Genomic DNA, 26,169 nt, shown 5'->3' on the forward strand with positions numbered 1-26,169 from the left:
TTCTTCCCTTAAGTTTGACCAACATATAAATTCAGTAGTTAATTCATGTTTTTTTTCATCTTAAACTTTTTTTTAAGTTATAACGTTCCTGTCTTTTAAAGATCTTGAAAGAGTCACACATACTTTTATCTCGCTTGGAGTATTGTAACTCATTGTATATTGGTCCAAAATGCCACAGCCAGGTTTTTAACTGGAGTTTGTAAACAAGAACACATTACAGATCTTTTAAACGTGAATAAGTCAGTTAGATATTTGCGATCCTCAGACAGTATTACTCTGTCTTGTCCAATATTAAGATCGAAGTGGAAAGGTGACCATGCGTTTGCAGTGGCCGGTCCTAAGTTATGGAACACTGTTATCTTCTTACCCTTGCATTTCATTCATTATAACTCTTGCCCCTGGTTTCACTGACAAAGCTTAAGACTAAAATGCATGTTTGAGATGTTTTAACTGAAAGTAACTTGCACTGACATATCTTAAAATATATCAGTGTCATTGATTTGTCTCAAGATGCTCACCAGTACACGTTTTTTTTTTTTTTCTGGTGAATGTTTATAAAAGTTACTTAAATACCTTAATTGAACTAAGGCCTAACCCTCGCTTAGGCCAAGCCCTGTCTGTGAAACCAGGCCTTAGTTTCTTGAATTTAGTGATGTCTTTTTATTATTACTGTGTCTTTTATTTTATTCTTTTCTCTGTACAGCACAGTGGTCAACTTTTGTAGTATTTACAATAAGTAAACAATTTACATTAAGTAATATTATAACTGTTTGGTTTGGGTCAGCTAGTAAATCAGATATAAGAATACTGCAACGGACAGTTGGGTCAGCTGAAAGGATAATCGTTGTGCAACACCAGAGTGAAGAAATGGGCAGGTAACATCATCACAGACCCCTCTCACCCTGGACACAACCTGTTTGCACTTCTGCCCTCAGGATCTCTGTGCACTAGAACATCTAGGAATAAGAACAGTTTTTTCCCCCATGCTATTTCCAGCTTAAACAGCTAACATAGCAATTACCCGTTTTTAGTATTCACCCTTAGTACTTGAGAGAGAGTAAAAATTACTTGTGTGTGTATTTTATTTTACTTATTTATTAGTATTTTCTTAGTTTTACCTATTTAAATTATTTATTTATTTATTTCTGTTCTCATATCATATGTATGTACCAAGAGCTCCTGTAGAAAACCACAACAAATTCCTTGTGTGTTTGTGCTTTATTTGCCAGGTGTGCACATTCTGATTCTGCAACCAAGAAATAAACTCAAAAAAAAAAAAAAAAAGAAACTCTCACAAATCAATGTTAAAGAAACATAAGCTATAAATGAATTTTAAAGCACTTACACCAGAAAATGTAGAAATCTAAAACAAAAGAGTCAAAAAAAAAACAAAAAAAAAACATTCAAGTTACAGTGGCTGTTATTCAACTTTATTCAACAAAATGAACACATTAACTATCTCCTGTCATCTTGTCATCAATCTTCACTTCTTGAAGGAGACTTGTAAGACTCGTTTGCCGAGCCGGTAGCCATTTAGACTGGCGATGGCGACAAGCGCCTCCTCATAGTTCCTCATGGTTACAAAGCCGAAGCCTTTACACTTCTTTGACCAAGAGTCTCGTATGAGCTTCACGCCAATCACAGCACCAAAAGGCTCAAAGAGCTGCCAGAGGATGCGCTTGTCTGCATTCGAATCAAGATTATATACAAAAATACACCAGCTGGAACTTCCGGAGAGCCTTACTGTGATTGGCTCAGTGCAGCCCGGCGGCTTCTGTGCATTCAGCCCTTTAATGGCCTCCTCAGCCTCTGTGTGCAGGTCGAAATTGATGAAGGCCACACCCTTGGACACGCCTGAACACCACAAACACAATCCAGTCAGAAGACGGTTTGGTACACCGATATGAAATTATTACTGTTTTGCCTTTGTAGACACCAAACACCACAAAAGGCTCCACACACACATTATAAATAAAACATACAAACAACGGTTTTGCTAGTAAACACTGCTGTGATGTTCATTTTGCTCAAAATTGATAATCGTGATTAATCACAACTGCTGTCATTGAGAAATGTTTTACATTTCATCAGAATTATTACACTTTTACATACGCACAAATCAAAAGAACGTTTGGAAAAACAAGAAACTTCTCAAAAACTAAAAGAGTGACATTCCTAATATTAACTCCAACATTTACAAATGATGTTAAAGGATTAGTCCACTTTCAAATAAATATTTCCTGATAATTTACTCACCCCCATGTCATCCAAGATGTCCATGTCCTTCTTTCTTCAGTCAAAAAGAAATTAAGGTTTTTGAGGAAAACATTCCAGGATTATTCTCCTTATAGTGGACTTCAATGGACACCAAACAGTTTAAGGTCAAAATTACAGTTTCAGTGCAGCTTCAAATGTCCTACGCCTTCCCTATTCAACTTATGGAACATTTTTTCCGTAAGTTGAATAGGGAAGGCGTAGGACATTTAGCGTAAGCTTTTTGAAGAATACGGAATCACGTTCTGGTGGAAGCACTTGTGATGCGGTCATTTGTGTCTATAAAGCATATACATTTAGATTTTTTTTTTTTTTTTGGTTTCTCTAGATAAGACCCTTATTCCTCATCTGGTATCGTTTAAAGCCCTTTGAAGCTGCACTGAAACTGTAATTTTGACCTTAAACCATTTGGAGGCCAGTGAAGTCCGCTATAAGGACAAAAATCCTGGAATGTTTTCATTAAAAACCTCAATTTTTTTGACTGAAGAAGGAAGGACATGGACATCTTGGATGACATGGGGGTGAGTAAATTATCAGGAAATTTTTATTTGAAAGTATTGTCACACAGAGGTTGTTAGAGCATTTATTCTGCAACCACAATCGCAAACAACAGCCGAGATCATTTCAGGATTAATTACAGTTCTTCACTGAAGGTTCGATGGCAGAACCGGCTCGTGAAGGAACACAGACTGGCTGAACGTTTCGTTCATTTGAGCAGAATCTCAATGGAGATTGATGGAGATGTCTGTTTTTGTCTTCAGTGTCTATGTCAGTAAATTCAAATGCAACTCGTTCACAATAGTTTGCTGTCAGTCTGAACGAGTAGCACAAACACAAACGGCGCTCCGGCCTCACCTGTGATCCGATCCACCAGGATCCTGGAGGTGATGATGCGGCCGTACGGAGAGAAGAGCTGGTCCAGCTCCATCTGGGTCATGGTTTTCGGGAGGCCACTGACATACAGGTTAGCGTTATGGATAGAGGCGGAGCTGGGGCGAGCAAACGACACCTGGAAAACACAAACAAACTCACTGTGAAGGGCAGATGTGTGAGACAGACGGACAGACAGACAGATGGACAATCTTACCTTGATAGTTTTTGAATATACTCTGAGTCCATTTAAAAGGTTGATGGCTTTTTCTGCGTCTTGGGGCTCCACATAGTTCACAAACCCGTAACCCATACTCTGACCTACACACACACACACACACACAGTTTAGAGCTGCACAATTACTCATAAAAAAAAAAAATTACAATTAATATTTGGCAATCTCGATTCAAACACCCAAACGATCTAATTCCTAAATGACAAGTATCATTATTTCTGTGTTACAATAATTCAAATTATCACAGAAGAACTGGGATAAAAGTTTATAGCTTGGATATATTCAGGTAAGAAATACTACAGAAGTTGAATAAAGTAACCAACACTGTAAAGTCTTTATTGTATAAATTAAATGTATTTTGATTTTATTGCAGCTACTGAAGGATTCACTCAAGAGCAGGGAGTGATTTTTTTCTTGTTCTTTGATGATCATTAATGACAGACAGCAGCAGGTTAATTAGGCTGCTGTCACTTTAAGAGCTGTACAGATCCAATATACTGTTACACATATCCCACCTCTTCACGACTCTCTCCGTTCAATTCGAATTTATATTTTGTTGCAGTCTCTGAACTCGGGTTGGGTGATCTGATGATTTGTTACTGTGATCAATCAATTTTACTTGATCTGAATCAGCTGTTTAATTCGGGTTGAATAGGGCTCTGGTCCTGTCGTAACTGTGCCTCATGCTCTCTTATTTGTCAGTGTTTGGTTTTACAAAGCGACACATTTCTATAAATAGCGCATTTTGTCTCTGAAGCAGACGACTTCCGACCAGTGTAATAGATCGATTAACCGATCATTAAAGTAATCGTTAGTAACAGCCGTAGAGAAGTTATAGAGCAGGACGTGCTGAAAAAGACTTATTAAAAGCACAATAATCTGTGAACGTAATCTGTAATCTCCGGCACTGGTGCTCTGAAGCCATGACAAGTACACTTAAGGCTTCGGGTGTGCAGCTAAATAATCAAATACACACAAAAACATGTCAAAATATCCGTCTTGGTGAGTATTCATGTAAAAACAGTCAGTTATGTCCGTAGTGAACGTTAAAAACGTAACAAACCAACATAAAAACTGCTACAAAACCACCTGAGATTTTGTCCCGCACGATTTTGCAGGACTCGATCGCTCCGATGCGGCCGAACAGACTCTTCAGGTCGTAATACGATATGTTCGGCGGGAGGTAGGTGATGATCAGGTTTGTTTTGCTGTCATCAGTGGTTGATGTGCAGCTCGACCCGTCACACGGCTCCATGGCCCTGATCAACTGCTACAGATACACACATGACCAAAACAGGAAGAGACAAATGAATGTGAAGCTCCTGCAGAGCTGAACGTCTCTCACTATAGCTTGTTGGAGATGAACTACACTAGCCTGCCACCGGCTGGTGAGATCTGCTGGTTGCAGGCGGGGAAAGAGTACAGAGACGGCCGTCTTTGCACTTTGTGCTTTCTGCAGTGTGCTAAACCAACGTCATTCATGGCAGTCATGGTTAAATACAGAATCTGACCAATGAGAATGAAATGTGTCATCATCAAGGCTTTCGCAGGCGATTTTGAGCAACTGCAGCGCCTGGTCTCTTTTAGCTCTCGCGGTACTTTGACGCCACACGTGATTGTAAGGCGGCTGCAGCGCCGATCAAAGTCGGACAAACTTTCTAACCAGAATGCATTGCTTGAACAAGACTAGTGACTCCTTAAAATATTAAATCCAATAATACATGTTAAAAATATTTGTTAAAAGATGTTTTATTTATGTCTATTGTTTCATTTTTGTAATGTGCTTTTGTAAAGTCATACTTCTGTTATAACAGACTAATATACTAAATCCTAATAATTTTTAATGTAATAATATAAGGAACCAACAACAATTAAAAAACAAAAACATTCAAAAATGTATTGTCCCCGTTTTTTAATTAACATTTTTTATGCTTTTATGCTTTTTATGCTAACTGAGTTTTATGGACGCATTATAATTGAAGTAAATGCACAATAATGCAGGCTTTTTTAGTGTTAACATGTACTTAGAGTTTTTTTTCAACTGCTTACACACAAAATCCTTACTTGTCACACAATTTCTGAAACTTGACACTCAAACAGCAGAACCACACACCAAATCTGCAAAACCATATACTAATTCTCGGTCTTCGACAACACACAGTTCTCTATGTAACACACAAAAAACTAACAGGAAGTATCTTGACTTCCTTTTTCAAACAACTACACACGATCGATGTTTTTCTTTTCTTTCGTACTGTGTAATACATGTACAGTAAAAAAATAAATAGTTTGCTTTCGTGTTTACCGTGAATTATTCAACATCTCTCTGCCAATTACTTTCAATCTTGTACAGAAATGTACACAGGAGCTCATGAAAGAAGAGCTTTAGGTTTTGAATAACTGTGTGTATGTGATATCTCCAAAAACAGAATATCATGGCAAAGGTGTTTGCTACATGAGACAAATGTGTGCTTTTGAGATGTGTTTGTCAGGCATTTTGTGTGTGCAATTCTTGGTGTGTAAAGTTTTGAAAAAAAAGAGGCAGTTTTAAAAAATGTGTGTAAGCAGATAAAAAACTGTACGCGATAAATCCCCTCGGAGGGGTTTGTGGCCAAAGTGGAAATAAACGAGTTAAAATCCGCGCTTGATCAGCACTGTTGTGACTACACCGTATTATGATAGTTCGTCAAAACAGATCATAGTGTGAAAAACACACAGCGAGTAACAAATATAAAAACACCCACAGTCCAAAACGAGCTGAAATAATAAAACATCTTTGACATCTAATCTTTGACATCTTTGACATCTTTGAGTCAGAAAGAAATAAGCTTACCTGCTGAAGTCCAAACTTGTCATGAGCAGTAGGGGAGAGCGGGGCACGAAGTAACACTTTTTGACTTTCTCAGTTTGTGTCTGGAAGTGAAATGTGACAATATGCCCTATAGGTGGGGTACATTGTAACATGACCATATGACAGCTTAAAATGTTATCTGATCCAATCAAAGAAACTAAAATATTTTGTAAATACAATTATTAAATTTTCATATAAAAAAATGGCATTTTTTAATAATTACAAATAAACTAATTTTTGCGTTTGACAACAAACACACCACAAAACACAGCTATACAGCATAGTTCAAAACATAATAATAATTAATAATTTCTGAACATTGACTCTCAGTCTTTATTCGCCCTGTTTCTCATGGTTTATCAATAGAATTCATAAAAGTATAGAATAGAATAGCATAGTTCTAATAGGGGCACATTGTAACACAGTGTTACAACATGCTCAACTGGGATTTAAACCTGGCTAGTGTCTTCTGCAGGTTAGATCAGCATTAAAGAACTACCTCAACTGTTAAATAACAGATATAAGATTAAAATAATATCAGATTTGTCTCATACGACACAAAAAACAGAGATGAAAAAATAACTTAAGAAATATAATTTTGCTATGGTTAAATAAATGTTCAGTGATATCTTCCAAAGATTTTTTTAATTTTGCCGCAACTTTTTCTCAATGTGGTGTTGATATGGCAACTAGTAAATACACTAAGTTTCATGCTGGCATGTGTGAATAGTGTTAAACCATGTGTGTTACAACTAACCCCGTGTTACTTTGTGCCCCGAGCACCCCTATTCATACTATCCTTTCAAATTAAATCTAATTTAGTTTAACATCATTTTCAACATTAAACACAAGCTGTGAACGTCAATATAATTAGTCTTTTATTCTATCGGTTGCTGTTTTTTGAGAAAAAAAGACTGTAGGCTGTGACTACAACTCCCAGAATGCATTTAACGTGGCCGCGTCCGTTCTATTTGTAGAAACGCGCCCGCGCCATTTGTGACGCTTTCACCTTCGCTTCGAGAGAGCTTTCGCGCAGCAGCAGAGAGCGTTCTGTTCTGAGGCGGAGAGAGAAAATCTAAATGGTAAATGTGAGTTCGTAGAGTTGTTTTAAAAACCATGTTTGCCAGAACATAACCACAAATTTTATTCTATTTTGTATCAACTATTTTCTAGCCCGACGTTGTTTCGAGTCGTTTATTCCCGCTCGTGCTCCATTCAAATCTTGCGCGCGCTGACAGCATCCGGTATTTTCTGAGAGATTTACATCAGACGAAGGGAAGGTAAGTGCAGATTTACAAAATCATTGTAAATAACATGTTTACATAAAACAACACCAGAGGTTGTTCAATGTTATGTCGTTATTTTCTGATTGTGAACCGCATTTTCTTTATTACTCGCGCTGATGTCTTGTTTGTTTTTTTTTTTTTTAACGTTATTTCTTAGGAAAACTGTGTGTAACTTAGTGTTTTGAAAGCATGGCCAAATTCTTGACAAATCTGTCCTAGCGATTATTACAAAAACTGTAAGACCAGAAACTTGAGTTTTATTTGTGTAGATATACAGAGCCCCATGGTTCAAAAACACTGTAGTATACAAATTACTATAGTATTTTTTCATATCGTGCGCATGATTGAGCAAATCGAGGGAACGAAATAGTAAATCGTGCTCGATTCATGTGTGGGTGTTTGTGTAGATGTAATGAATGCAGCTTCACACTCATTTATACTTCTGCCATAAAGCAGCTGTGTGGCCGTCTTCTCGTTCACACACGTGTTCTCTGAAGAACACAGTTAATAATTTAATAATAAAAACTGTTGTTGCAAATTGAAAACAGGTGCCAGGAAGATGGATTTGTCTTGGACCGGAGCAGAGATGTGCCAGGTACCTGAACATCGCTGCTATGGGCTCTGTCCCTGATGAGCCAGGAGGCTTGTGGGCTTATATTTATGCCAATAATTTTATTTATTTATTATTCTTTTTTGTATATAGTTATTACAGCCTCAGGCTTGTTTGTTGCCAGTCCGACAGCATGTGGAGGACAACACCAAGCCGATCGATCATGAGGTGGTCTGTCTATCTGCTTGCATCACGAGGGCTAGGGTACACAAGGTAAGTGCACTGCTGAGAAATCCACGTGTGCGGAGTTCTTGAGCCATGAGAGAGAGAGAACGAGCCGTCTGAACCAGCCACTGCTGCTTCAAGGCACTGATCATGTCGATAACCAGAATGGGACTGTAACAGCTCTGTGATGCCTTGATATGTCAGTATCTTGTCCAGAAATGTCAATAGTGATGCATTGTACAGATGGTTCTTCGCTGCATCTTGGACAGGGCCAAACTCTGACGACACTTGCGACATGAAGCCTGTGATTCAGTGACCGAACAGAGTCGAACCAGGAGGCAGCAGCTATTGTCCGTGTTATATCTGTTCAGTCATGTTTCTATTTGGCTCTTTGGCATTTGCTAAACGCATTCAAAACTGTACGCAAATGCTAATTTTTCCTGTATTTGGTAGATGTGCTCCAGGCTGCACCCAATCTGCCTGAAGAAGAGCAGACCAGGCCGGTTCTGGCGCTCTCAGAGGAGCTGAACAGGGGTGTTCTGTGTCAGATTGTGACCTGTTTGAGTGGCACAGCTCCACACCGTAGGACGTGTAGGACAGCTGTCTGGGCAACCAGGTATGAGCACACGCTTTACCTTTACATTTTTCATTGAAGGATAAGGAGTTGGAACTAGGGGTGTAACGGTTCTCGTAAAAAATCCAACCGTGCCGTTCTCCACACACGTTTCGGCACACACTTGCACCTCGGTTCATCTCATATCTGACAACGCATACGCATCTATAATATGGTTTGTTGAAAATAAATAAAACAGACAGAGTTAGGCTAATGTATGTTTCTGTCGATGGATACGCATTCTGGCTTCCCCTAAACTTTGTTCAGTGCGAGTGCTGTATGCTCTATATGAGCAGTCATTGCCGCCGTCATCATCCGAGTGTTGATAGCGCGCGAGCACAGGTGAGACCTGAAGAGAACACGTTACTATCTGCCTTTAAACTAAACTCATTTAAGCCTGGCTAATTTAAACATTCGAGCGCAAGGCGTGAAAGAGAACTTACACGCGCGCTGTGAGAAGATTTGTGCACTCATCCGAAGCGTGCACGTGGAAGCGCGTGTACAGTGTGCAAACATTGAGTTCTCTTTCAAGTCTTGCACTTGAATGGATAAATTCACACAAATTGTCAACATGCCCGTCTTGGCGAGTATCCTAGCAAACATAGTCGGTTATTAAGTGAACTTATACACTCGAGAAAGAACGCATGTGTTCAGTGTCAGTGTACTGATCCGTGCATTATGTCTTAAAGACATTCCTGCATTCCTGTTGTCTGTGTGTTTTTAACGTTAATCAAACAACAGAAGACAAGGAAATCACTCACTGCTCTTGATGAAATAGCTTTTGTAACTTAATTAATAATTAATAATGATTAATCTTGTGAAGATTATGCAGTGTTGTTTTAATAGCTAACGTTACTTCATTCAGTTTCTGTATAGTAATAAAAAATCCCAGAAAATGTCGAATAAGTGAAATTATTACATAAGAATATCAGAGAGACACAGAACAGACCACTTAAGCAAACGAAAAATGGGGCAGCCCTTTTAGTTAATTACCAAATAAACCTGAAGCTGAACTGCCTTTAACTGTCATTTTGCATTATTGACACACTGTTTTCCTAATTAATGCAGTTTGATTTTTATTTTCTTTATTTTTATTTGACCATAGTCCTTTTTTCCCTGAACATAGCACATACCGAACCGTACCGTAACAGTGACCCTAAAACCGTGATTAAAAACTGACCCGTTGCACCCCTAGTTGGAGCCATGTGTGAGGGCTGTCTCTGGGTATAACCGTGAGGCGTACTGCTCTGTGTGTCGGAAGGCAGTTAGCGTAGCCTCGATGAGGATCAACGCTGTCCAGTCCCACATGCTAAGTGCTAGCCACAAAGCCGCTATGGGATGCAAAATGCAGGTCTCTATCGCGCAAATGCTTGGAGAGCTTTATTTTCCCTCTTCAGTAAGTTTTGTCAGTTGTTTTGTTTATTGGTCTAATTCTTGTTTCTGGTTTCTCTTTCTAATAAACCTTGCATTGGGTTAGTCACTCAAATAATTCTCTTGTACTTTGTTCCCACCCTTCTGAATTATGTTGCATTGATAAGGAGTTATCACAAACTAAGACTGTTTAGTTGTGCTATCTTGCAATCAATATATAGTAAATTTAAGTTAAAGTGTCGCTGATGTAACCGGTTAAACTTGAAGTGGTGATGAGGTGTTAAAATGTATGGGAAAAGTCTTAAAAAAGGTCTTAAAAGGTATTAAATTTAACTCCACGATTCCTGTATATACCCTATAGGAAAAATAAATCAGTGGTTCTTCCATTTGTTTACCACACTTCTAATGACGTGCCAAGGGTTGCATCTCAAATACCTTAAAGTCGTCATGAAATCAAAATTGACCCCATTTACTTTGTTAGTGCATATTACTAGTCCTGTGGTGAACAATTAATCCGTGCAAGTTAATACACAGAAAAAAAAACTGTTTGTCGTGGTAATCTTTAATCAAAATCTGAAAAGTTATTTCCGGTCTGGAATGGCGTTCCTTCCCAGATGACGTCAGTTTGACGACTTGGGTTGAAAACGCTTAGAGAGGCTTTTGATATTTTATTTGCAGATTGTGTGCTTTAGATGTAAATGAGTAGTTCCCCTCTTATTTTGAGGAAGCTTCTCTGTAGACTACAATTTCAGTCTTTAATTGCTTTTTTTGTCTTCTACATTTTGTGAAGCTTTAAGAAACTAACAGACGTAGGCTGCTAAGAGCTGTGCGTGTAAACCTCACTCTCCTGATCTCTAGTGACTGGCGCTAGAGACTGTGGCCTTGTTAGAGCGCCCACCTCCCATGCGGACGGGCCCGGGTTTGTGTCCCGCTTGGAGCGGGCAGCTGCGAACTGGAGGGGCTACACAAATATGGTTTTCTTTGGCTTTTGTTTCATTTGACCAACTGTTAGAGAGGCAAACTCAGTTTTCAGAGCATGCCTTCACACATTTGAAAGCACTTACTTTCATCCTTTCTGTAAATAGTTACTGTTCACAGGGTTCCTACACATTTTCCATTTCAAAATTCCATACTTTTCCAGACCTCCTCCCAAACGATTTTTGCCATTGTTAATCCTTTTCTATGTATTCACTGCGTCATGTTTACCCTAGTCTGGGTCCTACAGTCATTTAGTGATTTTTTTTTTTTTTTTTTTTTTTTTTTTTTTTTTTTAAATCAGTGTTTGATTATTGAAATAGAGTTTTGTATTTGGTTTTCATGTCTAGGCTAGGGTTGGGTATCGAGAACCGGTTCCAAATTTCAAAGAACCGGGAATCTGATACGATGCGCGCATTTCGATTCTTTTTTTCAGTCATTCTCGCACGGCGAATGGCAGTGAGCGTTTTACAGTTGTATCTATCTGCTAGGACCTGTGACAAAGGCCTTATCACGCACATACGCAGTTCATTACAATCGGCACTGACTTTTGCTTCAACACTGCATTAATCTGAAGAAATGCACCGTGTTTAAGGGGCCGTTCACACGTCGTGTTTGAGTTCTTAACTTTTGTATGTAGTTAATTTTTGTTTTTGTTCATTATTTAGACAGAAGTCAGCGAAGGCAGCAGCGCCTGAATGAAAATGAAGAAGCATGACAGAAACAGAAAGAATGACACAGCAGAAAGAGGAGGTGCACGAGCCTGTGGGGTGAGAGAGCAGTGGTTCCTCTGACCCATCCAGCATCTCAGTGGGCCAGGTGAGTCATTAAAAATGACCAGAAGAGGACAGACATGCTTTCTGGGCAACCAGGTATGAGCACACGCTTTACCTTTACAGTTTTCATTGCAGTTTCTTTCTGAGCTCTTAACTTTTGTTTGTAGTTAATGTGTTTTTGTATTTGTTCATTATTTAGACAGTCACTCTGGAGGAAGTCAGCGAAGGCGGCAGCTTCTGCTCACGCTCCGTGGGGTATTTAGCAAAGCCATAGTACAGAGGGGCTTCTTTCTCCAGTGGAGAGAGAAGCCCTAGAAGAGCAGCACACTGCGTTTGTTTTATTTAGGTTGCTGTTGCTTTGGTTTTGTTGTGTGTATATAGTTGGTTTCACGTTGTTTTATGCTTTCATGTAACTTTTAATCTTGTTAATTTCTAGTTTTCCCCATGTTTCCTAAGAGTTTTTATTGTTATTTGGTTGTTAATTAGTATTGATTGATTTGTGTGTTCTTGTTTGTTCAATAGTTTACTTTCTTTTATTGTTCATGTTTTGTTATGCTGTGCTTTGTATATAGTTCTTTTTTTAAAATAATAAATAATCTCCCTTAACCCATTGCTTAATTTCATTCTTTTCTTTTATTAGTACCAATACTTTTTTATTCAGTATAAATATTAAAACATGTAATCATGGGAACAAAAGTCAAATTTTTAGACTCATAAATGCTTTGATCTGAAATGTTATGCTTCGACGGGCTCATGAAGACACAGAACCCCTGCTATTGTCCACTAATATGGACAAAATGCATTATTAATCATGTAAAATGTATGTTGAATATGACTAGATCTCTAGAGGTTGATATCCTGGTGGAGTGTAGTAGATGAGTTGATTTAAAAACTTTTTTTTCACCAGTTTTATAGACTAAACTTAAATCTGGATCCAGCATGAACACGAGGGTTTTTGCTCCTATCTATCTAAATGCTGTCAAATCGATTAATCGTATCTAACATAAAAGAAAAAATGATGTGTGTGTGTGTGTGTGTGTGTGTGTATATATATATATATATATATATTACTGATATATGAGTGTCCATCAGATGACCATGTGTCCAGTACAAAGAAACATTCTTATGAGGAGGCTGTTGAGAAAGCAAGTTAAATCATGTTTATTTCACCTTTATGTTTTTAAGGTGAATGAATTATTTTCCCTACATTTAGTTCCGTATGTTTCTCATGTTTCTGTCTGTGTGCAGGGTTCGGGCTCTTCCATTGGCTGCTGTTGGTCGTCTGCGGGTCTGCGAACATCAGAGATGCGGTGGAGATCCTGTGCGTGTCGTTCCTCCTGCCCAACGGCACGCTGCGACCTTCATCTCAGCTCAGCAGACATGCGGCTCCTCGCCGCCAGCATATTCCTTGGTTATTATCATTTGATTTTTCTAACTAAATATCAGTTAAAAATAATCAATAATGATCATGTTACAAATATAAAAACATGGGAATTTGTGATTCAGAAGAGAAAATGGTTTCTTAAACAGCAGGTCAAACAAGGAAAATGAAACATTAACTTGTCATTTTTATTAAATAAACTGTTAAGTCAGGTCAGAAATGCAGTTTGTTCTCTATTTGGTTGCACTTTGAATTGTATTTGCCTTATCAGATGTCTGAAATTGTCATTGATTGAAACTGCTCACATTACTGTCATCTGACCATTTCTCATGCTCCTCAGTAAGATAACTACCATTTCCTTTGGCAGGGATGATGGTGGGCGGTTATGTTTGGCGGTATCTGGCTGGTCACAGAGGGAGGCGGAGTGTTCTGGTCATTTCTCTGATAGTGAATGGCACGTTTGGGGTAGCCAGTTTGGCCCAGAGTTTCTGGCTCCTGCGGTTCTTCAGTGGAGTCGGGTAACAACATCCCGAAAGAGTTTTTACATAGAGACATTCTGAAGGTTTAGATAGATTATACATGGATGCATTCCTGTCATCCTCTCTTTTTTCCCAGTTTCAACCATGTTTGCGGAGGGGAGCTATGATCAGCGCTCTAGCTACATTCTGGATGGCAGGAAATATTTTAGCAGTAGGTAAACTGAGCTGAAAGAGGAGCGTCTCTACAATGCTGTCTGGTAAGTTCTACTTATCTTTTTCTTTCCTTTTTTGTATATTGTGTGTGTGTGTGTGTGTGTGTTTGTGTTAACAGGCAGTAGGTCTTGTGATCAGACCCAAAGACGATGAAGAGAAAAACAGACCCAGTAGCAGCTCAAGATGTCAACGCTTCAGCCGTCAAGTCAAACAGGTTCAGATCACATTTGATATGTTATCCAGATTTTCTTAGAAGGGTATTAATGCTAAACATAAAGCCTTACTAAGGTCTTGATGGCCTTGCTTCTTCTTTTACAGGCACTGGACCCCGTGAAACAGCTGTTCAGTGGACCGCTGGCTTCCAGAAGCGTCGTTCTGCTGACTTTATTTTTCTGCATTTCATTTGGGTAGACTGAATTCTGGCTGTATATCTCTCTATTCTGACATTATAACTCCCAAATGCAAGAAAAAAAAGGCGGAATTTTGAGATAAAAAGTTGCAATTACCTTTTTTATTTTTTATTCAGTAGAGTCAACGATGTGGTTTCCGGAGCTTTTTAAGAGAGCCGGGGATGGAGGGTCTCCACGTCTCGAGTCCAAAGCTCAGAGAGTGAAAGCTGCTCTCCAGTCAAAACTGCAGGTTAATGTTACTAAAACTAGACCAAATGAGACTCCTCATCACCACATTAATTATGTCACGATATTAAAGAACTAATAAAGTGCAGAAAGTCCAGCTATAATGATGATTTTGTTTCTATCTGGTAGCTGTCAGTTTGCTGGTGTTCGTCTTCTACGCGGTGAAGACCAAAACTCGAGTCTGATCGTGTCCTGCGTGTTCAGCGGTGCTTCTGTCATCTCCTGGATGGACGGAACTTTACCCCACACAACTACGGTAAACCCCAGTATTCATATGTAATCTTGTAATACTGCAACTAGTTTCACATACAAAGAGGCCAGCCAATCATAATTCCAAAAGTTTGGAATAATGAAGCTTTTTTTTTAAAATCTTTTTGAAAGAAGTGATTAAAAATTACAGTAAAAAAGTATTATTGTGAAATATTGTTACAGTGTAAAAGAACTGTTTTAATATTTAACCCTTTCATGCATGAATTATTAAATCACAAAGTAAAAAAAAAAAAAAAAAAATTAATGTTTGTTTTGAGAACCTTTATGGAAAATTGTTAAAGCAACATTCATCTGTTATAACTGTATGCATAATGAGAACTAAAAGTTATTTCAATTCCTTTTCATATATCCTCTTTATTCAGTTTCCTAAATGTGTGTGCCATTTTTATTACATATGTGTTACAGCCTCAGACATGAGGCAGGGTTATATTGGATTTTTTTATAATTTAATAATATTTATTTAAAAAAACAAAAACACTACTGCTGATTTGGGATTTGCTGCAATAAAGCTGTGCTATTACCAGAAGCGGTTTTATTCGGCTGATATCACTAACTACGTTCTCGATGTGAGATTTGAGTTGGAGAACTCTTTTAACTGGGATCGTATGCGTTTCCAAAACAGATGCAGAGCGTTTTCAAATTTTTTTTTTTTTTTTAATATAAAATATTTATTTAAAAAAAAAAAAAAAAAAAACTCTTCAAACTCTAATCAAACAAAACATTAACAAACCAAGGGCAACTAATACAATAATCTCCGTCTAAAAACAGACGCACTGTTTAATGACAGCTTACTGCCCTGCTGATGAGTACGGTGGTTGCCTGCCTAAAATAAGGCAGCTGGTGCTGGATGACTCAGAGGAACCACTGCTCTCTCCAGGGGCCAGTCGAGCGTTCACCCACCACAGGATGCAATGCATTTTTTTTTTTTTTTTTTTTATAAGAAGGATGGGTACAGTGCCAAGCATTTGAAGACAGCAACACAAGGTTTTAAAGGAGTTCTTTACATAGCTCCTCTTCAAATTGAATTGGACACCACTGCTCTGCCACCGAACGGCATTACTTTAAGCCCATTGTTTTAATACTGCAAGGACATGTCTCTTTGAAGGTGAACCAGGTCATCTTGTTCCATCATCATCATCACAATTTCTGTTCCTAGTTGCAGGACGCATGATAGGACACTCTTTCCAACATGGTGGACCTCGGATGGCTGGAGTCAGCCAAGCAATAGTCCATGTACTTCTAGGAGGTTCGCCCGAGACTGCTACAGTTATTCGTGAAACCATAAAACTGGTATGTAGCATAATCAGTAATTGAAACAATTCATAATTTTTTTTAATTCATTTATACTGTTCTGCATGGAGCTTGATGGAGAGGCTGAACTCAGTTGTGATGTTGGGCCAGGAAGATCCCAAGCAAGACTAAGGTCAAGGACAGCTTGATTATATATGTATTGGAGAAAAACATTTATTTCATAATGTGATTTCCCCCCCACGTTCAATTTTTTTCCTTCAATGAAAGGTTAGTTTTTTGCTAATTTTATGAATTAAAGATCAAAAGGATAAACAATGGAGATTTATTTTTAGTCATCTTTGATCATATCTTCACTGTGACTTTTGATCAATTTAATGCACCCTTGATGAATAAAAGTATTAATTTCTTTCAAAAAAAATAAAAAATACTGACCCCTAACTTTCGAACAGTAGCAGTAATGTTACAAAAGCTTTCCGTTTCAGATAAATGCTGTTCTTTTGAACTTTTCTATTCATCAAATAACCCTGAAAAACTGTTTTTTCAACATTGATAATAATCATAAATGTTTCTTGAGCATCAAATCATCATATCAGAATGGTTTCTGAAGGATCATGTGACACTGAAGACTGGAGTAATGATGCTGAAAATTCAGCTTTGATCACAGAAATAAATGATATTTTCAAGTATATTAAAATAGAAAACCATTATTTTAAACAATATTGCTGTTTTTTCCCTTGTATTTTTGATCAAATAAATGCAGGCTTAATGAATAAATATATATATATATATTATACAGTGGTGGTCAGAATTATTGGCACCCTTGGTAAATACATTTATAATGTTGCAAACACTTTCTATTTCAGATAAATGCTGTTCTTTTGAACTTTCTATTCTTCAATAATCCTGAAAAGAAATTGTACACAACTGTTTTCAACATCGATAATAATAACAATAATAAATGTTTCTTGAGCAGCAAATCATCATATCAGAATGATTTCTGCAGGATCATGTGACACTGAAGACTGGAGTAATGATGCTGAAAAGTCAGCTTTGATCACAGGAATAAATTATATTTTAAAATATATCCAAATTGAAAACAGTTATTTTAAATTGTAAAAATATTTCACAATTTTACTATATGTATACACATGCATCACTTTATAGCAATTAAATTTACCGACGGGGTGAGTGAATTTTCATATTCTTTCGGAAAGATTTGCCCCTTTTTCACATTTGAGCCCCTGCCCCTGAGGATCTCTCTGCGCGTCCCTGCGATAGAAATTATATATCAATATTCCTATTATCTAAATTAAAAAAAAAAAAACTTTTTTTCTGGGTCTCAGAAGGATATCCTTTTTAGATTCTGGTTCTTAACAAACTTTTCTTTTGGTATCTTCATTTTAAAGGCTCTCGATGGTTCAATCTCAGAGATATGGAGATCTTAATGCGGTCCCATCAGTAAATTGGTTGAATGTACACATTTTCAGTGGTAAATCCAAATGTGGGTCACTTTTATACAAACAGCTGATACTGTTTTTATTTTAAAGAGGAATATCTGAAGCTTCGAGACTCTACTTCGTTCTCTGGCTCTCTCCATGTCTTCAGCCGTGACGCCGCCCAAAGAAGAGTGATCTTGGTGAAATTACCACATCTGTCCGCTGAACTGTCTGGTGGGGTCCTTGTGCCTCCGACAACTTCCACAGAATCTTCTCTGTAAGAGGTAAAGAGTGCATTTAATGCTGTTGAATACTTTCAAAGTCGCGTCTGTGCGCTAGACAGAACCCGTGTACAGTGCATCCTTCATATCGCCGAAAAGTCTTTAGTTTTACCATATTTATATACGTTGTACCGAGTCTTTCGGAAAAAAGCCGAGCTCCTGGAGGCGTGTCTGCTGTCAGTGCCGTGGGCGGAGCTAAAGAGTCACGAGCACGTGCAGCTTTTGTAGAGATGTTCTGCTAGCTGCGACATCATTATAAATACAAAGGGAACAAAAACGTTTGTGTTGTTTACATTATATGCACTTACGCACCGATTGCCAACAAAACACAGACATCTGATGCAGCTTTACTCACCACCACCGATCTGCAAATCCAGCGCCGAACTGGGACTTGTTTACAAAGTATTCATCACCGAAATCCCGGGAACAAACAAACATACGTGCGCAACTCCGTTACTGCCCCAGAAAAACAAACTTCATCCAACGCTGGGTTCTTTGGGATGCTCAAAAAAGTAATCTTTCCCTCACAACCAAAAACACACTCCTTCATGACAGGAGCTGCGTCTCATTTCGGAGGCTGCGTCCTCCGGAGGTCGCATTTGATGGCTGCGTACGTCATCAAGGATGTCTTATTTAAGAAAAGTAACCGTAATAAAATTGACTGATATTCATTGTGAGGTGTAAAATACCATCACCCAGAGCGAGAGCAAGAGCACGCCCATCAACACGCTTCGTTCGAGAGAGCTTTTTCAACAGTGGCTGCGTCTCAATTCAGGGGATGCACCCTTCGAAGGCCGCATACATCATCGGTCTCATTTAAGAAAAATAATCGTTAGATTGCAAAGTAATAAAGACATGACAGGGGAAAAAAAACAACAATATTGTGAAATAAAAAAAAAAATCTACAGTTTTTAAAATCTACATTTTTATAAATGTTTTGATATATGACTGTTCTAGTTATGCAAGACCAATACAGTCAAGACATTCATATATATGAGTTTTTTTGTTTTTTTAACTATGTCCATACACCCAGGACAACTTTGTAAAGTTGTATTAAGGTTTTTACATTACAAATAAATGCTGTTCTTTTGAATGTTCTGTTGGTCAAAGAATCCTGAAAAAAAAAAAAATCTACACAACTGTATAAACTATAAATGTTAAAAACAGTTGTGTAGAATTGTTTTTTTTTTTTTTTTTTTTTTTTTCGGGATTCTTTGAAAAAAAAAAATCTGTTTTTAACATTTATATAAATATTTTTTTTTTCAGTAGCAAATCAGAAGAAATGGACATAGTTATAAAAAAAACATATATATGGATGTCTTGACTGTATTGTTCTATTACATAACTAGAACAGCCATATGTATATTCTGTAGTCATTATTAATTTCCTATACTTGTTTAAAAGTTGTTAAAAATCAATGTATATAAACAGCTTTCTCTATTTCCATTGTTAATGTGTTCATTTTCAGACTGCAGAGAGATGTTTTGAATTCAATTCAAAAACCATATGTGATGATGCTTCCGTGATTCCAATGTTAGGTGGCCCAGGATCCAAACATTCTATTAGTCAAAGAATCCTGAAAAAAAATCTACACAACAGTTTTTTTTTTTTTTAACATTGCTATAAATGTTAAAAACAGTTCATATATGACTGTTCTAGTTATGTAAGACCAATACAGCCAAGACATTAATATATATGAGGGGTTTTTTTTAACTATGTCTATACAACCAGGACAACTTTGTAAAGTTGTATTAAGATTTTTGAAAGAAGTCTCTTCTGCTCACCATTTCATCTCTGTGAAATCAAGTCAATAAATACCTTAAAAAATAACCTTGATTTAAAAGTTTGATGAATTAATAAGATGGATGTTGTTTTCACACTTTTGTACAATAATAACGAATCACTCCTTCTAGATTCTCATTCTTAATAAATTTTTCATTTGGAATCTTTATTTTTATGGGCCGAAGATAGTGGTTTAGTCTAAGCAAGACAAGAGACAATGTGGTTTGGAGCTGCTTCGTTCTACATCTCTGGCTCTCTCCATGTCTTCAGCCGCGACGCCGCCCAAAGAAGAGTGATCTTGGTGAAATGACCACGTCTGTCCGCTGAACTGTCTGGTGGGGTCCTTATGCCTCCGACAACTTCCACAGAACCTTCTCTGTAAGAGGTAAAGAGTGAAATTTTAAGCATATCTACAAAAGAAAAGACGAAGAGTGCATTTAATGCTGTTGAATAGATGATGCAGTCATTATCAGTTTCATCTCTAATGTGTAAACGACAGTACATCGAGTGTTAATGGAGTCACACATTACAGCTCACAAAAGATGCTTTTGTATTGTGAAATATAATCACCATTTAAAATAATGGTTTTCTATTTTTAATATAGGCTACTTTAATATACAATTTATTTCTGTTGTTCAGCATCATTACTCCAGTCTTCAGTGTCACATGACATGTTTCTTTATTTGGAAAGCTTTGCCAATGTGTAATCAGACTTATTTACTTAGTGTGATGCAGCACAAACTGACTCCACTGACAACAAACATTTTATAAGGAAAAGTTTCATTCTTTTATTCAGAAAGTTCAGTTTTCCACCGTGTAATCAGTTAATCAGTATAAATATTACCACCATATATTAAATCATATAATAAAGATGTATTAATGAGAACGTGAATTTTTTTTAACCCTTTTCCCGGCATTTCTATTCTTTTTTTCACCGCAACTGTTGTTGTTGTGATGTTGACTGATGTTGACTCCTCCCCCCTGGAATAAATCCCAAGAAATGACATACCCAAACTAAAACAGATACAGTTCATGAACCCTTTGCACTATAAGTATGCTCTCATTTGAAAGCAGACACTATGCAGTTTATTGTAAAGTCATAATTAATTGTCATAATGAAAAAAAAAAAATAGTTACAAATAGCTTCAAAGTTTTGTAAAGTTATTCGAAATTTATTTTTTATGAAATATCTTTATGAAAATAAAATTGAAGTTGGTCTTGTAGCAATCTAGAAATGCATTGCAGCTAAAGCCACATGTCTGACCATGTTATATTTCAAATCTGCAGATGAGAAGTTTAATTATGATGTTTTCAAGATCAAGTCATGTGGTTTTACTTTGAAAAGACTCTAAAATGCTAACTGATTATAGCATGACTTATTGCCATCTTGTACGCACCCATTCAGTGTATTCATTCTTTTGTTATGTGGTGCAAACTTCCCCGTTCAGTTTCAGTCCCCTGCACACATTCACACCTCTCCGACCTGATTATGGCTCAAATTATTCTTTTCTTTTGTCTCTATTATAATTACTGACGATGTTGTATTCAAGCAGATTAAATCCCTCATTTCTTTCATCAAACTTCTCACTTCACCATCTTTGAAACTGTATCAATGCAATGAAAAAAGAAACATTTCCATGAGCTTTATATTTAAAAATTATTCGTAATAACAGCTAGGTGGCAACCTGGCAGGTGCATACGGGATTAAAAGATTACACTGAAAATAAAATATATAAATAAATAATTACTTTATATCACAAGTCAAGTGTTTTAAATACCATTCTGCACAATGAGAAAAGCTATTCCGATTAGCATTGCATTATAAATACAATATATTATTATGAAATACCCGACGTGGCATGGAGAACACAGATAAATGTTCTTAGGCCTGATCTGCTTGCAGTAAAGCTGAAAAAAGACCTTTTCCAATTGTAAGACAAAGAGGTTCTGATCGATCGATATTTATTCATAAACTGACGATGCATAGGTAACTTTCAAAGACACAAAACGTACATTTTTGTAGTGCCTGTCTGCTGGAAGCTACAGTTGTTCTACCGCTTCATCTGGACATCATTGTGAAAAGTTACCAACAGCTATTTTTCAGTTTTATCTGGAAATCAGTCTATTGCTTGTGACTGTGAAGACTTACAAGAGTTGTTTTCAGTATCATCTGGAGAATTATCTGTTCTTTGTGACCAGTAACAGCTTGTTTTGGATATTCAGCATTTGAAATGGCTTCTGAAAGCATGTTTCTTTGAGAACAATACGCACATTTCGGGACAAAGCCGCTCAGAAATAAAAAAAAAAAAATAAAAAAAATTCACAAAGCATCTAGCCTATCTACACAAGCACATCAGATTGCAGTTTTTCTTTTTTCTTGTTTCCAGTCCAGATAATTTAGCTTGTTTCAAGCAAAAACTCACTTAATTTTGATTGTTTTTTTCTTCAGAAAACAACACAATAATTTTTAATTATCTAGTAAATGCTTCTTTGTTTAATATTTTTTTAGATTCTTGGACTGGAAACAAGAAAAAAAATAAATAAATAAGTAAAGCATTCTATGCGGTGTAGTCAGATAATAGATAGAAAGTACTTACCATTTTAAATATATAAGCCTGTAGCCTATATTATATTATCATATGTTCTGTCATATAACCAGTATAAAAACAATAAAATAACATCACAATTTACTTGCCTCAAACAACTCAGTAGATATTATTAGCATTATTATAATTATTGTTTTTGTTGATCCATTTAACTTATTGCCACAATTTAATATGTGAATTATATTATCAGAAAACACATTTAGCGTCATCTGGCTTTTATTTGTGCTTAATGGATAAAACAACGGAGCTGCGCAGTCAGGTTTATGGCTGCTGTAAATTTTACCTGCCACAAGATATCATTGTTTTCGACGAAACATTTAAAGAAAAGCTTCAAAGATTTGAGAGGCTTCATTTCTCCATCCCTACTCAGTAGTTTTAGGCCTTTTGCAAATGTTTCAATTGAATTTAGGTGTTTTAGAGAGCGTTTAGTCATTTTCAGCCTGTTTTTAAACATGAACTATCTGTAATGTCATTGTTCATGTGTGGAAAAAGTGATGAATCTAAAGTAGCCAATCAGTTTTCTATTCACCCATATCCCCACGCCCACCCATGCGCGCACATACATATTTGACTGTACAACACACAAACGCACACCAGCGTAAAAAAATAAAAACTGCATTATTTAGCACCCTTTCATGGTACGCACACACACACACACACACACACACACACACATTGTGTAGCTGCCTTGTTTTTATTTGTTAAAAGATCTTACTGTTAAACTAAGTGTGTGAAAATTCAGTAATGTTATTTTGGGGATAGTTGAGTCGGTGACACAAAGCTTTCAGGCCACACAGGATGTGCAGATCTACAAACATACACATTTGCATCTTGGCACTACAACTTTTGTGTTTTATTTATATTTTTGTGGTTGTTTTTGAAGAGTTACTTGTTATTTAGCACATCTATATGCATTATTAAACCACTGTTGGTCTTCTTATTGTTCGCACAGCTCTTTCCACAGCAGGATCTACTTTCTCTGCCCTCACTGCAAGAAGGCTCCACGCTCCCTTCCTGGGCACCTCAGGACGGCGTGCATGCGCGACCGCACAGAGGCAGAGATAAAGGCCACTGTGATTGAAGCCAAGAAAGAGATGTCTGAATTTACCCACAAGGGACGTTTCTGGGATTACCAGCGTATTCGAGACATCTTGGCAACTGCTGATCCTCTTGCCAGGTGTGTAAATTTTATGCTTTGCTCCTTTGTCATGTCCTGTTGCAGTGCAATACTCAGAGAGAGTGTGTGTGTGTGTGTGTGTGTGTATTCACTGTTATGTATTTTATTTCCTTAGGTTGTTAGAGGAGATGCAGAAGAAGGGCCTGGTTGTAATGAACGCACCTCCAGTTTTCCCAGTATTATCGGATGAAAACTCCGGCAGATGCATTCCTGGCCAAGGTTGTGGTCGATGAGCTCACTGCAAAAACACGGTATGCAATCTGAAATCTAACGAATGAGATTATTGTGATGTTGCTACTCAAAGCCTTCATTAATTAGCACTTTCTTTGCTTTTTATTCTTTGATCTTATAGAGGTGCGTCTAGTGGGGCTTCTGGCCAAGAGAAAAGGATGGATGAACAGACGGCGTTTGACTTGCTGGTTCAGTCCTGCCCAGTGACTCTTGACGGGCCTCCTCCGAAAAGGGCACGCAGACACGAACTGTGCGCTGAACACGAGAGGCACTGCTACGACCGCTGGCGCAGCGAGCAGCTCAAGCTGCGTGAACAGCGTGTCCTTGGTGAGGAGCCACATACGTGTTCTGTGACAGTCATATATGTAATGTCAGGGCTGCACAAATAGTGAAATCTCATAGAACATGTAACCACAATGGCTAATGCTTCTCGTGATTTGTCTTTATAGAATATTTCGGTCGGTGTCAGCTGTCTGAGTCACAAGTGGAGGCCTGGGTGGAGAAACAAGGATGGACGTCTAACGTCCCACAGGCTTCCCTAATACTCAAGAAATACTCCAAGTAGCCTTGAACAGCTCCCCTGCGGCTCTGTGGGTTACAAAAATAAATGTGAGCGGGCTACTTCCAAGCCACATTATTTTTGTGCCTACTTTTCAGCCACAAAACACCACCTCTCTTGCTCTCCAAGTTGCCCTGAACGGCTCCCCTTTTTTTTTAGTAGGTTACTCAAAGATATGTGAGCGGGCTAATTTCCAAGCCACATATCTCTTCTCCTTGCCTACTTTTTTCTCTTTAGCCACAAAAAAGTAAAAAAAGACCACCAATACAGATATTTTTTTTCTTTCAATATTCATAGTGGAAGTGCACCAGGTAATGATACAAACCTTTATGCATAATATAATATAATTTTCATTTTATGTTGAATGTTTGCATAAACACGAGTTCTGTCAAAATGGCACACTCTCACACACTCACAAACAGAGTCACATCAGTAACGTGTCTTTATTACAGTCTGCTGTGACAGAAACCCCTGCTGCCCATCATCTGTTTGTCCTGGAGAGAGAAAGATCACTGACTTCTCCAGCCAAGATAAGTTCAACCAACTGTTTTATATGCTCCACTAATCATTCGATTCACACAGACAGTCTGAGTCTAATCTGCGATTTCTTCTTCGTTGCAGCTACAAATAACCAAACATCAGCAGCTCACTCAGAAGAAGAAGAAGAAGTTTTAGCGTTCGTCCCACCTTTTAACAACTGGAGACAGTATGTGCCATGATGCACAGTACACAGTAATGAACCTGTTCATTGCTTCTCTCCGTATATCAGTTTATTTGGTTCATTGTCTAGTGTTGGATGTGTTTATGCTCTCCAAGTGCTCAAAACTTCAGTCCACAAAATTACACTTCCCCTAAAACCTTCTTCTTCCAGCAGGACCATGGGGAAATTTGACAGAGGGGGGCACACGCTGGATCAAGCTTGCAAGACATATTCACATCAACACGACGAAGGTATTTAAATTAAAACAAAACTCATCCGACTCGTGATTTCATGACATCAGTTAATTTGCTTTGTTTGTTGAGGACTTCATGTAGTTTGTGTGTTCAATTCATCTTATTCTTCTCTTACTCATATTTCTTTCTATATCAGTATATGCTTACACTGTCTCTTGATCTCTGACAGTGAGAAGAGTCGCAGCTGTTTGACAGTAAAGAGAGAGACAGCTCGTTCCTCACCAACAACCACACGGACAACTGACTCCAGGCTCCCTTCCATAATTCCATTTTGTATGTCAGATGTTGAACATGAAAGCTATGTGCATTTCACATCCAACAAACCATCCCATACCGGCGTGATAAATCCAGTCTTCAACTAGATGGAGCTGGATTAAATATTTTGACTTTTGCTATCCCAATCGGACTTATGACCTGTAATGCTGCCTGAATCGTAATCATGCACTGTTCGCTGTTGGCCAGAGGAGAACTGGCCCCCCGACTGAGCCTGGTTTCTCCCAAGGTTTTTTTTCTCCATTTTTGTCACCTGTTGGAGTTTGGGTTCCTTTCCGCTGTCGCCTTTGGCTTGCTTAGTTGGGGACACTTGACATTTGATATTCAACAATGTTTTTGATCTGCCTGCATTGACACCTTTTGTATGCGAACTGAGCTGAGCTGGACGATGACATGACTGTTTTCTCCAGAGCTGATATATAGATAAATTAACTAAACGAATAACTATTGATTTTTACTAAATCAATACTGAATTTACTTTAGCTGGACAATGACACCATTTTCTTCTAGAGCTGCTGTGCAGCCAAAATTATTTGCCAGTTATCACTGTAAAGCTGCTTTGACACAATCTGCACTGTAAAAAGCGCTTTATAAATAAAGGTGACTTGACTTGA

The 26,169-nt window shown here is 37.7% G+C and overlaps 1 protein-coding gene, 1 long non-coding RNA gene and 1 pseudogene across 3 annotated transcripts; 2 read left to right on the forward strand and 1 right to left on the reverse strand.

Moving 5' to 3' along the window:
* Positions 1 to 363: 363 nt before the first annotated feature.
* Positions 364 to 6,357, reverse strand: LOC127507928 (ELAV-like protein 2). Of its 2 annotated transcripts, XM_051885380.1 has the most exons (5): positions 6,214 to 6,357; positions 4,470 to 4,650; positions 3,362 to 3,465; positions 3,130 to 3,283; positions 364 to 1,854 (listed from the first exon to the last, which is right to left on the reverse strand). In XM_051885380.1, exons 2-5 carry the CDS (start codon positions 4,633 to 4,635, stop codon positions 1,484 to 1,486), a joined length of 795 nt encoding a protein of 264 aa, XP_051741340.1. In that variant the 5' UTR covers positions 4,636 to 4,650; positions 6,214 to 6,357; the 3' UTR covers positions 364 to 1,483. The 2 variants fall into 2 exon arrangements, with proteins under 2 accessions (XP_051741340.1, XP_051741339.1); XM_051885379.1 differs by having other exon boundaries at positions 3,130 to 3,465.
* A 4,437-nt stretch (positions 6,358 to 10,794) lies between these two features.
* Positions 10,795 to 15,023, forward strand: LOC127507934 (synaptic vesicle glycoprotein 2B-like; annotated as a pseudogene).
* Positions 15,024 to 23,785: 8,762 nt separating this feature from the next.
* On the forward strand, positions 23,786 to 26,169 carry LOC127507953 (uncharacterized). Its single transcript, XR_007928614.1, has 5 exons — positions 23,786 to 24,096; positions 24,219 to 24,639; positions 24,781 to 25,060; positions 25,200 to 25,279; positions 25,452 to 26,169. It is a non-coding gene; the product is annotated as an uncharacterized LOC127507953 (long non-coding RNA).

This window comes from Ctenopharyngodon idella, unplaced genomic scaffold (genome assembly GCF_019924925.1).
Source record: "Ctenopharyngodon idella isolate HZGC_01 unplaced genomic scaffold, HZGC01 HZGC01CH25, whole genome shotgun sequence".
NCBI classification, from domain to species: domain Eukaryota; kingdom Metazoa; phylum Chordata; class Actinopteri; order Cypriniformes; family Xenocyprididae; genus Ctenopharyngodon; species Ctenopharyngodon idella.